Consider the following 13561-nt stretch of genomic DNA (forward strand, 5'->3'; position numbering starts at 1 on the left):
ATTAGACCATATTATGCCCTCCCTACCCTGAGTTTATTCCTCTATCTACTCAAGCTACACTTGCCTTCCTCCAATTTCCTGTTGCCACAGGGCCTTTGCACATGCCATGTTTATGTCTGGAATGTCGCATCCCTTGCACTGTTCTACCCTGTCTCCTGTAGCCAGTTTAACTTTGAATTTCGTCTCAAACATCACTTATATGGGTAAGATTTCCCTATTCTCACTGATTAGGTCAGTTTCCCTTATGGTATAGCATAGTCCTTTAGTCTCCTTTATAACAGTTATCAATGTAGTGTTTTCATTTATTTTATGTGAACAAAACACATACAGTTCCCACCCGTGTGACACAGTGTATTTGAGGGGTGGAGGAGACATTAATAATATATCCAGCAGCTCCCTTTTCTGACTCTGTCAGTCAGATAATTAGTGGATTAATTGAAAGTCACATAAATCAGGGAATCTTATTTTTATTTTTTATTTTTTTGAGATGGAGTCTCACTCTGTCACCCAGGTTGGAGTGCAGTGGCATGATTTTGGCTCACTGCAACCTCCACCTCCTGGATCCAAGTGATTCTCCTGCCTCAGCCTCCTAAGTAGCTGGGACTACAGGCGCCGGCCACCACACCCAGCTAATTTTTGTATTTTTAGTAGAGACAGAGTTCCACCATATTGGCCAGGCTGCTCTCAACCTCCTGACCTTGTGATCTGCCCATCTCGGCCTCCCAAAGTGCTGGGATTACAGGTGTGAGTCACCACTCCTGGCCTATTTTTATATATTTTTTTAAGAGACAAGGTCTTACCCCTGCTGTCCAGGTTGCAGAGCAATGGCATGATCATGGTTCACTGCAACCTTGACCTCCTGGGCTCAAATGATTCTCCCACCTTAGCCTCCTGAGTAGCTGAGACTACAGTCTCAACCCACCACACTCAGCTGAATTTTTAAATTTTTTGTAGTGACAGGCTTGCTGTATTGCCCAGACTGGTCTGAAACTCCCAGCCTCAAATTATCCTCCCATTTTGGCCTCCCGAAGTGCTGGGTTTATAGGTGTGAGCTACTGCACCTGGCCTAGGGAATCATCTTTTGCTGAAACAGTCTATTTATTTTAATTAAAGACATATAAATGTGCATTAATTTGCTGATTTTGTGGTAAGGCTTTTCGTTTGTGTGTGGATTGTTGACTGGTATCCTTTTCTTGCATATACTACACTTAGCATATACTCTATGATTTTCCACTGAAGTACGTGGTTAAAGTAGAATGAGACCTTAGATACTTTGAAACAATACAAATCCAGAGTCTTTGATTTTTAATTCTTTTTCCTTTTTGCCCTATCCCTTCACACTTGCCTTGCCCACACCTGTTTTGTCAGCAATTTTTCCAGTGATTCAAATGTATTATTCTTAGCAGTGGCTATGGTCTTAGGTTGGTGTGTGGTGGAGAAATACAGCCGTCACACTGACGTGGTGGCTCTGCAGTCTGCCACCTCTCCTGTGTGTCTGAAGTGCCATGAGTGTGTGTTGCTTTGGCCCTGTTGCCCCTGAGGGAGATGACTTTGGAGAACACACGCACCGGGATCCCGTGCCTGGGAGGTGGTCCCACGTCTGGAGCCAGATGCTCACTCCGCTGTCCTCTAACACTTCCCAGAAGTCTGTTTGGTCGTACTAGTCCTGTGTATCTCTTTTCTAGTTAAAGTTATTTCTTTGTATTTGAGGGTAGGAGGGTTAAAATACAAGGTGTTCCCTAGGCATATTTTCTTTTCCTCGCGTCCCTGGGCATTCAGACACCCTGATGCCTCTTGGAATATATAACTCAGCAGTTTTCTTTGTTTTACGAGGGCATGGAGTACACATGTCTGGGGCCTCGCTGACCTTACATTCCAAAGTCCTGGGCCTCCCGCAGTGAGGCCAGCTGCCGTCTCACCCAGTGCACCTCCTCCTTCCTCCTCAGTGCCCTGCCTGCAGTATGTGCTCTGGGCTTCCTTCTGGTGCACAACAGGCCATGGGCCTGTATCCTGCCTCCCTTGATTCATGCGAGCTTAATGTCAAGTGGGAAAAGCCATTTCCTAGAAGAATAGCAATTGACTGATGTCACCCCTGACCCATTGTGATGGAGGTTGGGATCTTACTTTATCTGTTCATCTTTTGGTTGGGGATGCCGACATCTATCGCAGCAGGACTAGTGAGAACAGAGTATCCCTCAGATAATTGGCCGCTTGGTCAATTATCCAAGTGTTTGCAGCTTATCTATTTGTATGTCAGTGTCTCCCATTAGATTATGAGATCCGTGAAGGCAAAATATGAATGGGCATTTAACAGCTAGGGCTTTGGAGCCAGACAGACCTCAATTCAAATTCTGGCTTTGCCATTTACCAGCTCTTCTAACCACAGGCAAATTATCTAAACTCTTGTGTCTCAGTTTCCTCATCTGCACAATGAGGGTAATAATAATAAATACCTTCCTCATAAGATTGCTGTGCAACTTTAAGAAAGATGCAGCATATAAAACATTTAAAACAAAAATGCAGCATATAAAACATTTAAAACATATAAAACAAAAAGCCAGCAAAGTGCCTGGTTTGTGGCAAGTGCTCAATAAATGTTACCTATGATGCTGCTGTTATTGATAATTCTCAGCACCTTGTAAGTTGCTGTGACTATTTGCACAATGAATTTATACAGCGAGTAAGGTTTGAAGGCCCTTACTAGAGATTGGAAACATTTAAATGCTAGATTCTCTGGGAAGTTGTACATATCAGGCCTCATGTTGGATGGAGTGCCTGCCCATGCTAATAAAATTAACAAAGACCATTTCTTGAGCAGGCATCATGCCAGGAGATCAGTTCATTGAGTTAGTTGGGATTATTATGTTATATCCTGCTGGAATAATTTCATTTATTTTTATTGATTATTAGGATAACTCTGGGAACTTGAATTAGTAGATCGAATGTATTTCTTTTTTATTTTTTTGAGACAAGGTCTTGTGTCATCCAGGCTTGATTGCAGTGGCCTGATCTCAGCTCACTGCAACCTCTGCCTCCTGAGCTCAAGTGATTCTCCTCCCTCAGCCTCCCGCGTAGCTGGGATTATAGGCGCTCGCCACCACCAGGCGCGGCTAACTTTTGTATTTTTAGTAGAGATGGGGTTTCACCATGTTGGCCTGGCTTGTCTAGAACTCCTGACCTCAACTGATGCACCTGTCGTGGTTTCCCAAAGTGCTGGGATTGCAGGCCTGAGCCACCATGCCCGGCCAATAAAATGCATTTCTAGCTAATGAGAGAAGCAGGTTGCAACCTCAGTGATATGCACTGCATGTGAGAACTAGGATTTTGATTCTGACTTGTAAGAGAAAAGCAGTTCCTGGTGTGGCTACAATTGAAAAATAAATGTACCCTTCGGAAGTCCTTGAAGAGTCCCTGAACCAGAATTCCAGCAATGCCAGGTTAATGGTTGAAAAAGCCAGACTATGGCCACCCAACTGAAGTTCTGGGATTATTTTTTTCAACTTCGTCCCTTGAAACTGGTTCTTTTTATTGTGATTCCACGGAGCTGTTTGGTGTAGTGCCTGGGTAAATAACCTTTTCAATTTTTAATAATTTGTTGTGGATTCAAAACTTTTGGCTACTTAAAATCCAAAGAATAATTGTTCACTGCCCTTGAAAAAAAAAAACAATCTGTTCTCTCTTCCAAGCTGCAGCAAGGCGTTACCATTTCCGTTTCTGGGACCTCTTAGGCTAGGTGATCGGTAACGATGGGATTGTGGGTAGGATGGCTTTGTCTGCCTCCACTACTCAGTGAATGAAGACCACAGCTCACTCAACAAGTCTGCCAGGGATGTTTAGACAGCCTCTGTTGCTGTAGTTGATGCATCTGGAGGGTCAACCTTTGCAGCTATGTCTTTCTTAACAAAAAGGGGCAAAAGTGTTACTGCTTTTTCTCCCTCTTTTCAGATCTCATGTTCTGGCGTGGCTTCCTGCTTCAGTGCTGTTTGTGGGTATGATCTATGCTGGGTCCAGAGCCTTGTCCAGACTGGTAAGTGTTAGAGGTTCAGGGGGAACAACTCCTTTCTCCCTTTCCCCTTTGCCTTTTAACTTACCGTGCCTCAGATCAATAAGGGCAGAGAATCACTTTAATAATGATAAAGCTAGATTGGAGAACAAGTCTTGGGCCCCCTTTTGTTGAGTTGAAGATAATCAGATAACAGGGAAGGCCAACTTGTGTTACAAGGTGGGGATGCACAGGGAGAAAAAGAGTAGTGGTATTTGTGGAGCCGGCCAGAGACAGGCCCTGCTGGGACTGCTTCCCCATGGAGATGGGCAGAGTGGGAATGTCCGAGCTCTCCCTGAATGCAGGCTGTCCACGGGAGCAGGAAGGCAGGGCCCAAACTACTCCTTGCTTCTGAGGAACCAAACCCTGCCCACTGGTAATGTGACCTGGTGAGCTTGGTCGTGGATGCAAATGCCTGGCACAGGGTTGATGTCCTGTACGTGGGGAAGCTAGTAAAACAAGCTGACTGTTTTGTTCTCCCACCACTTCCCGGCAGGACTGAGCTCCTCAAATGCAGGAACTGTGAAGAGCAAAGCTACTTCCAGATACATTATTTGGAACTCCAAAAGTTTATTTATTTTGCCATCAAAAGAGAATCCATTAAAACCATCATTAACAGAAGGTGGCTTAAAAATCAGGAAAGATGTTAATACCTCCTCTAGTCTTGTACCATGACTGCCAACTGTTTTTATCTATCAGAAAATAGTTGTATTCTAACTTCAGGGAAAGTGCAGAATGTGCAAAACAATTTAGTCTTTTAATGTAAAATTCTTGTTGTTATGTTAGCCCCTTAGATCTCAGCTATAAAAACAGTAAAAACAAACAAACAAACTCTGCCTAATTGGATAACAATGTTGTTGTTAGGACAGCAACTCCAAAGTTGCAAAATAGCAGTGAGGACTGTAATTTTGAAGTTAAATAATCATTTTTCTTTCATGATTCATAAGCTTGAGTAGATGGGGTGATATATGCAATGGGGAAGAACCTTCCTGGGTGGGCTTGAGAACTGACCCACGGTGCACGTTGCTGCTCAGCTCAGACCACGAGGCTTGCCCTGGTTGTCTGCTGCGCCTTCTTTGTTCTCAGGCTCTTACTGTCTCAGTTTATACCCTTTGGCCTGCAGAGAGTATTTCCTCTCCTATGCCATAGACTATCGGATTTTGGTAAAAGCAATGTGTTGCTCAAGTGCTTTTAAATTTTTTCCTAGGCTCTGGATAGTTACGTTTGCCAGAATTTTGAAGTTTGAATAACAAGGTGTTGCGTTCGTAATAATAATACTTTTTGTTCATACAGTGCTTTTTTTCCATAGGCTTCCAGAGTGATTTCCTTCGTGTCCTTTTATGTGACTCTTGCAATCTTTTGACAGATGATAGGTGAGGCAGCTGCTAACCACTTGACAGAGGGAGAGACGTAGGTGTGGAAAGTCTTGCTAAACCTGCCTCTAGTCCCAGAGAGTGGCAGCTCCCGTTTTTTTTGTTTTTGTTTTTGTTTTGAGACAGGGTCTTATTCTTGTGATCTTGTGGCCCAGGCTAGAGTGCAGTGGCACAGTCACAGCTCACTGGAGCCTTGACCTTTTGGGCTCAATAGGCTCAAGTGATGCTCCCACCTCAGCCTCCCGAGTAGCAGGGAATACAGGTATGTGCCAATACACCCAGCTATTTATTTATTTTCTTTTGGAGATGGGGTCTTGCTCTGTTGCCCAGACTGGTCTTGAACTCCTGGGCTCAAGCGATCCTCCCGCCTCAGCCTCCCAGAACACTGGGATTACAGGCACGAGCTACTGCACCTGGAATGGCAGCTCTTCTAACTCCCCACCTTTTGCCTTTTCAGAATTGTTTCTTTAGGACCAATGCGTATGGATTTTAGAGTGAGTCCAGGGTGTAGTAGTCATTGTATAACATTAGACTCTTTCAGTTGCAAGTGTTAGAAAGCTCAAAAACTGGTCTAAGCAAAAGGAAGATTTACCAATTCATATAACTGAAAAGTCTTGGGGTGGAAACCTACTTCACAAACGGCTTTGTCCAGAGGCTCCAGTATTATACTCAGAAGCCAGTTTCTCTGTCTTTCAATTCTGCTCCCCGTCTTTGTTTCTTTTCACATCCAGCCCGCCCCTACCACCACAGTGAGTGCTGTACAGCTGCCCCCAACAATGGGTGCAGCCTCACGTTCTCACAACTTTAGTGGTAAGAGACCATTTTCCTGGTAGTTCCTGCTTGAGTCCTGGGCTTCACTCTGATTGGGTCAGTCAGGGCCACTACCCATCCTTGATCTGAAAACTGGCCACAAGGTTGGAATTATGTTGATTGGCCAGCCCTGGATCAAGACCTTCCTGAACCATTCACTGTGGTTGTAGACACTTAGAGGCCTAGTCATATAGGATCTCTGCCTGGATCCCACATATGGAGAGCAGGTTGTAATGGATCCTCAATGTTGGAGTACGTTACCACGAAAAAAAAAAAAAAAAAAAAAAAAAGAGGTACTGATACCAGGTGGCCAAACCCTCTCAGAAGACCATGGTAAATGTCAGTCTAGTGTGTTTTCAGGCAGGTGGGGAGTTCTGCAGCCTATAGCAGGGCTTCTTGAGCTGTGATCTGCAGCTGTACTGGTCTTTGAATTCTTTGTTACCTGTCCATGAGGAGATCAACTTTGGCACTAATCACACTGTTTAATTGAGCTGGCTTTTTGTTTTTCATAGCAAGACATTTCAAAGAAGGAAGCAATGCATTGATTTTACATTCTCTTGCCAAGTCCTTATCTTCTTGAGGACCAGCACTTTGAGTGGCATTCCCGTAGAGCACAGCCATTTTTTAGAGATGGGGGTCTCACTGTGTTGCCCATGCTGGCCTCAAACTCTTGGGCTGACGTCATCCTCCTGCCTCAGCCTCCCGAGTAGCTGGGACTGTAGACATGGGCCACTGCACCCTGCTGAGAGCACAGTCTTCTTAAATAAGCAAAAAGAAGCTGTTGCAATTCAAAATCTTTGAACAAAGGGAAACAACCAAAAACCAAATACACCCAATTAGAGTGGGAGGAGGGCAGAAAGCAGATGCTTATTATTGTTTTATAGTAAAATAAATCAACCCAGCATCTTTTCTTTGTTTTCTGAGCTCTTTGTTTTTACATTGTTGCTTAGAAATTTATAGAGTGGATAAACATGAGGCACTTGTACAGTTTGTGTTGGATAGAAAACAGGCATCAATATGCTGGTGCCAAGCTGTCAGTTGAATGAATCCATAAGGAATGGGGGAAAAGTGCTCCATTACAATCTGTAGATGTATTGTTATGAGGAACACTTAAGCTCTCCTTTATCTGACAAGGCCCTGAAGTTCTGTTCTCCTGATGTGTAGCTCCTGGTAGGAAGCTGAGTTAACTCTGCACAGATGCCATGGGAAAATCTCTTGGTCGATTTTTCTACCTCAGACTCACAACCAAATGATCTACAGAGTTAAGGGAAAGGAGATTTTTCTTGTAGCTATCCATTCACCACATAGTTATTTGGGACCTACTATGTGCTGGGGGCATCATGACAAACAAGACCTGGTTTCTGACCTTGAGGAACTGAAAGGGATGGGGCAGGGAGTGAAAGACATGCTGCTCACCATGGGAACAGCCACCATGAATATTTGATGTTAAGCATGTGCCAGGCACTTTCTGTCACCAGTCTCGATGAAATGTGATTTGGACTTGGGCTGGTTCAGACCTGCTTGCCCAGCTGTCCTACACTGAGTAAGGTCACAGTGATGATGGCTCTGATGGGTGTCAGTCTTGGAGGGACAGTATGACTTTGATGGCTCATGACTCTTGTTATAATTTCCTGGTCAAAAACCTTCTCAGCTGGACAGGACTGCCTCAGCCTGTGCTGACCAGCGTTCAGAACAGATGTACAAATTCCTACATCACTGAGTTTGGTGGCGAGAGGCCATCCTGGCATTGGTGATTTGGCTCAAGCCATGCTGTTTGCTTGCTTGGGGGAGGCCAGGGTCTGCAGCTGGAGGGACCCTGCAAGTCTAGGTCAAGGCACCTTGACAGGACAGGAATTGTTTTCCTTGCTGAGCCCCTTGATCTTGGTCCTTCCTAATGGCTTGTCCTTGTTTCTCTCTTCCGTGAGCACAATATTCACTCAACATACCGGGGATGGAGATGGGACTGTGTGAGCGATGGGAGGATGTTGGTGAGGAAACACATATGGATCATTAAACCCATGTGGAGTGAGTTACTCAGTTAAGCAAAATGGTACCCGTGGGTCCCCTCTCTCCTTGTTTGGCTCCAATATCACAAAGGAATTTGGATCCACGAAGGAAGAGTGTAAACGTTGGTGCAGAATGGAGCATCCGCCCCTAATGTCGCTGTTACTGCTGATGAGAGACAGCTGCCTCTGTCGCATTGTGTTTTCATCACAGGTGATCAGAGTCCAACTACAAGGATTAGATACAGTAAACTCCTCCCCGGATTTTTCTTATCATCCTGCTCCCTCTAAAAATTGTCCTGTAACTCTTATAAAATGGCTTTTTTTTTTTTTTTTTTGAGATGGAGTTTTGCTCTCACTGCTGCCCAGGCTGGAGTGCAATGGCGCAATCTCGGCTCACCGCAACCTCCGCCTCCCGGGTTCGAGTGATTCTCCTGCCTCAGCCTCCTGAGTAGCTGGGATTACAGGCATGCACCACCATGCCTGGCTACTTTTGTATTTTTAGTAGAGATGGGGTTTCTCCACGTTGGTCAGGCTGGTCTCGAACTCCTGACCTCAGGTGATCCACCCGCCTCAGCCTCCCAAAGTGCTGGGATTACAGGCGTGAGCCACTGTGCCCGGCCATAAAATGGCTTATTATTAACATTGAACTTTTAAGGAAAAAGTTCCATGATGTTGGATTTGGCAAGGATTTCTTGGATATGACACCAAACACACAGGCAACAGAAGAAAAATAGAGTAATTGGACTTCATCAAAATGAAAAATTTTGGTGCTTTAAAGGATACTATCAACAAAGTAAAAAGGCAACCCCCAGAAAGGGAAGAAATATTTGCAAATCACTCATCAATTGCGGGATTCACTTATAGGCTGTATAGAGAACTCATAAAACTTAACAGAACAAACGCAAACAACCTGATTGAAAAACGGGCAAAAGACTTGAACAGATGTTTCTCCACAGATGACATTTAAAGACTGATAAATCCATGAAAAGAGGCTCAACATCATTAATCATTAGGAAAATGCAAATCAAAACTGTAGGAGGTACCACTTCACACCCGTGAGAATGGCTGTTACCAAAAAAACAGAGAATAACAAGTGTTGGTAAAGACGTGGAGAAGTTGGAACCCTTGAGCACCACGGGTGGAGATGCACAGTGGTGCAGCTGCCATGGAAAACAGTATGGTGCTTCTTCAAAACATCAAAAATAGGATTATTATGTGATTCAGCAGTTCCACTTTTGGGTGGATACCCAAAAGAATTGAAAGAAGGGACAGGAAGAGATACTTGTGCATCCGTATTCGTTTGGCTATTATTCACAATAGACAAAAGGTAGAAGCAATCTCAGTGCCCACTGATGGATAAATAGATAAAATATGATAAATACAAACAATGGAGCTGGATGCGGTGTCTCACGCCAGCAATCCCAGCACTTTGGGACGCCAAGGCGGTGGATCACCTGAGGTCAGGAGTTCGAGACCAGCTTGACCAATATGGAGAAACCCTGCCTCTACTAAAAATACAAAAAATTAGCTGGGCATGGTGGTGAATGCCTGTAATACCAGCTACTTGGGAGGCTGAGGCAGGAGAATTGGTTGAACCTGGGGGGCAGAGGTTGCAGTGAGCTAAGATTGCACCATTGCACTCCAGCCTGGGCAACAGAGCGAGACTCTGTCTCAAAAAAATGAAAATAAAAACACAAATACAAACAATGGAATATTATTCAGCCTTAAAAAGGAAGAAAATCCTGCCACATGCTGCAGCACGGATGAACCTTGAGAACATTATGCTAAATAAGTCAGTCACAAAAAAGACAAATACTGTGTGACTCCACTTATATCTGGTACTTACAGTAATGAAATTTATAAAGGCAGAAAGTAGTATGGTGGCTATCGGGGTGGGGGTAGGGGAGAATGAAGAGTTAGTGTTTAATGGGCACAGAGTTTCAGTTTTGCAAGATGAAAAGAGTTCTGGCAATGGAGAGTGATGATGGTTGTACAACAGTGTGAATGTACATAATGCAGTGTGAACGGACTATGCACTTAAAAATGGTTAAGGTGGCAACTTTTTGTGGTGTATATTTTACCGCAATAAAAAAGACATATCACCTACGCCAGGCTTGGTGGCTCACACCTATAATCTCAGCTCTTTGGGAGCCCGAGGCGGATGGATCATGAGGTCAGGAGATCGAGACCATCCTGGCCAACACGGTGAAACTCCGTCTCTACTAAAAATACAGAAAATTAGCTGGGCATGGTGGCACGCACCTGTAATCCCAGCTACTCAGGAGGCTGAGGCAGAAGAACCGCTTGAATCCGGGAGGCGGAGGTTGCAGTGAGCTGAGATCACGCCACTGTATTCCAACCTGGATGACAGAGCGAGACTCTGTTTCCAAAAAAAAAAAAAAATCACCTAGGTTCCAGTAGGAGTTTTCTTGAGGATTACATGAAAAGGAGGGGGTGATATTGTGTTCTTACTTGTCTCACTCCGAACTCCTCTGTGTTCCTGTGGCATATGCACATTTAGTTTAACTGAATTCGGTTAGTGGACTTGGATAAAGTGCAAAGAAAACAGCCATTCCCTGAGAGCAGGCAAGTCCGCCCACCATTCCCACCCATGCATTAATGCCAGGCTGGAAGACTGAGGCCCCCTTAGGCCTTTTCTGATTCCCTGGCATCTCTCTTAGGATTAGCATTTTGCCGAATTGGAGGAGCTCCTGGTACTGCAAGGTATTTATTTTTCATATGTTGAGGCCCTTACATACCAGGAAGCTACTTTATGTGATCCTCAAATGAAGGACAAAAAGGACCTCCCAGCTTGTACTGGAGACTGGGAAAGAAGGCAGTCTGCTCCTCTGCCCTCAAGGAGTTTGCCATCTAATGGCAGAATAGTAAGATGAATGTAAATAAACACTGCAGTCTATGTCATGCAAGTCAGTTTATGAATATTCACTTACATGTGCACATATGCATATTCAGACACCTCACCTTCTTCTAGAGACGATGTGTGGTGGCTTACAAAAATAATTTCAGTTAAAAAAAGATAAACACTCTTATGAAGAGAATTGTGTAAGAAATCTAGATAAGGCCGGGCGCGGTGGCTCACACCTATAATCCTAGCACTTTGGGAGACCGAGGTGGGTGAATCACCTGAGGTCAAGAGTTCGGGACCAGCCTGGCCAACATGGTGAAACCCCATCTCTACTAAAAATACAAAATTAGTCTGGCTTGGTGGCGGGCACCTGTAATCCCAGCTACTCAGGGGGCTGAGGCAGGAGAATCGTTTGAACCCGGGGGTCAGAGGTTGCGGTAAGCGGAGACTGTGCCACTTCACTCCAGCCTGGGTTAAAGAGCGAAACTCCATCTCAACAAAAAGGAAAAGAAAAGAAATCTAGGTAAAAGGGCCGGCATGGTGGCTCATGCCTGTAATCCCAGCACTTTGGGAGGCTGAGGCGGGTGGATCACCTGAGGTCGGGAGTTCAAGACCAGCCTGGCCAATGTGGCAAAACTCCGTCTCTACTAAAAATACAAAAATTAGCCAGGTATGGTGGCACACGCCTGTGGTTCCAGCTACTCGGGAGGGTGAGGCAGGAGAATCGCTTGAACCCAGGAAGCAGAGGTTGCAGTGAGCCAAGATCGCACCACAGAACTCCAGCCTGGGCAACAGAGTAAAACTCTGTCTCAAAAAAAAAAAAAAAAAAGAAAGAAAGAAATCTAAGTAAAAGGTAACAGACAGATGATGTCACAGAGAGATTTAGCACCTAGAAATTTATACTGTAATATCTCACAACATAATTACAGCTGGGTCTGAATTCAACTCTGAGCTTTCTGCAGCCAAATAAAAAAGTTACAGAAGTCTGGACACGGTGGCCCATGCCTATAATCCCAGACTTGAGGAGGCTGAGACAGGAGGATTGCTTGAGCCCAGGAGTTCGAGACCAGCTTGAGCAACATAGCCAGATCTCATCTTTACAAAAAATAAAATAAGTAGCCTCACTTGGTGGCATGTGCCTCTAGTCCTAGCTACTCAGGAGGCTGAAGTGGGAGGATCGCTTGAGCCCAGGAGTTTGAGTCTGCAGTGAGCTATGATCATGCCACTGCATTCCAGCAAAAAAAGTCAAAACACCATTACAACTAATTGAAATTTTCCTGGGTCCTCATAAAGGGTAGGCTGGGTGACTCAGTGAGCAGGTCTTTAATAACGTCCTTATAACACTCACAACAGTCACCAGTGTCTAGAATTCTTAGTGCCCATGGAGACAGAATGATGATACAGCACTGTTCAGTAGGAGCAGTTCTCTGGGGTAAAAATCCATGGGTCTCTGGTAATTTCGCTCCGTGCAGGGCCTTAGACAATCCTCTAGGAACTTTCTTTCTCTTTCTTTCTTTCTTTCTCTTTCTTTCTTTCTTTCTTTCTTTCTTTCTTTCTTTCTTTCTTTCTTTCTTTCTTTCTTTCTTTCTTTCTTTCTTTCTTTCTTTCTTTCGTTTCCTTTCTTTTCTTTCTTTCTTTTTTTTTTTTTGAGACAGAGTCTTGCTCTGTCACCCAGGCTAGAGTGCAGTGGCACCATCTTGGCTCACTACAGCCTCTGCCTCCCAGGTTCAAGTGATTCTCCTGCGTCAGCCTCTTGAGTAGCTGGGATTACAGGTGCCTGCCACCATGCCTGGCTAATTTTTGTATTTTTAGTAGAGACAGCGTTTCACCATGTTGGCCAGGCTGGTCTCAAACTCCTGACCTTAGGCGATCCACCAAGTTCAGCCTTTCAAAGTGCTGGGCTTACAGGCATGAGCCACCGCACCTGGTCTAGGAACATTGTTTCTGAGGATGCATGATTTTGATAAAAATTGGGCAGCCAACAGTTCAAAGTTACTTTCTTTGACAAGGACCTGGAGGTCAGTTATTCTGTATTGTAGGTTAAGGACACACCTCCATATGTAAAAATCACCCAGATAGAAAGATAGGATTGACATTCTTTTACAAAAATTAAGAAGCTGACTCAGAACTTGTGCTTGAATAGGGGAGTCGCTCACACCTCTGCAGAGTGACCTAAGCCGTGCCTGTGAGCAGGGTCCAGACTTTCTACAGGAAACCGTTCTAAGTCAGTTCCAACACCTGAACAAATAACCACGCCTTCAAAATTCCACTCTAGGAAGTATGAGAATAATGAAATATTTCTAAGTGAGAGTTACCAATTTCTCTTCATAGCCAGAGAAAAATTTCAACAGTGCACGGATGAAATGTTGAATTTAGCCGGGCACGGTGGCTCAAGCCTGTAATCCCAGCACTTTGGGAGGCTGAGACGGGCGGATCACAAGGTCAGGAGATCGAGACCATCCTG

The 13561-nt window shown here is 44.6% G+C and overlaps 1 protein-coding gene across 10 annotated transcripts in view; it reads left to right on the plus strand.

Moving 5' to 3' along the window:
• TMEM241 (transmembrane protein 241) overlaps positions 1-13561 on the plus strand; it is a 159523-nt gene that overhangs the window by 32910 nt on the left and 113052 nt on the right. For all 10 annotated transcript variants that reach the window (XR_010582896.2, XR_012427251.1, XM_015440107.4 and 7 more), the window contains one exon: positions 3946-4027. Coding sequence is in view for 8 of the 10 variants with exons in the window: in XM_015440107.4 (XP_015295593.1) it covers positions 3946-4027 (82 nt within the window). In the remaining 2 variants the exon portion in view is untranslated. The remainder of the gene's footprint in view (positions 1-3945; positions 4028-13561) is intronic.

This window comes from Macaca fascicularis, chromosome 18 (genome assembly GCF_037993035.2).
Source record: "Macaca fascicularis isolate 582-1 chromosome 18, T2T-MFA8v1.1".
Lineage (NCBI taxonomy): Eukaryota > Metazoa > Chordata > Mammalia > Primates > Cercopithecidae > Macaca > Macaca fascicularis.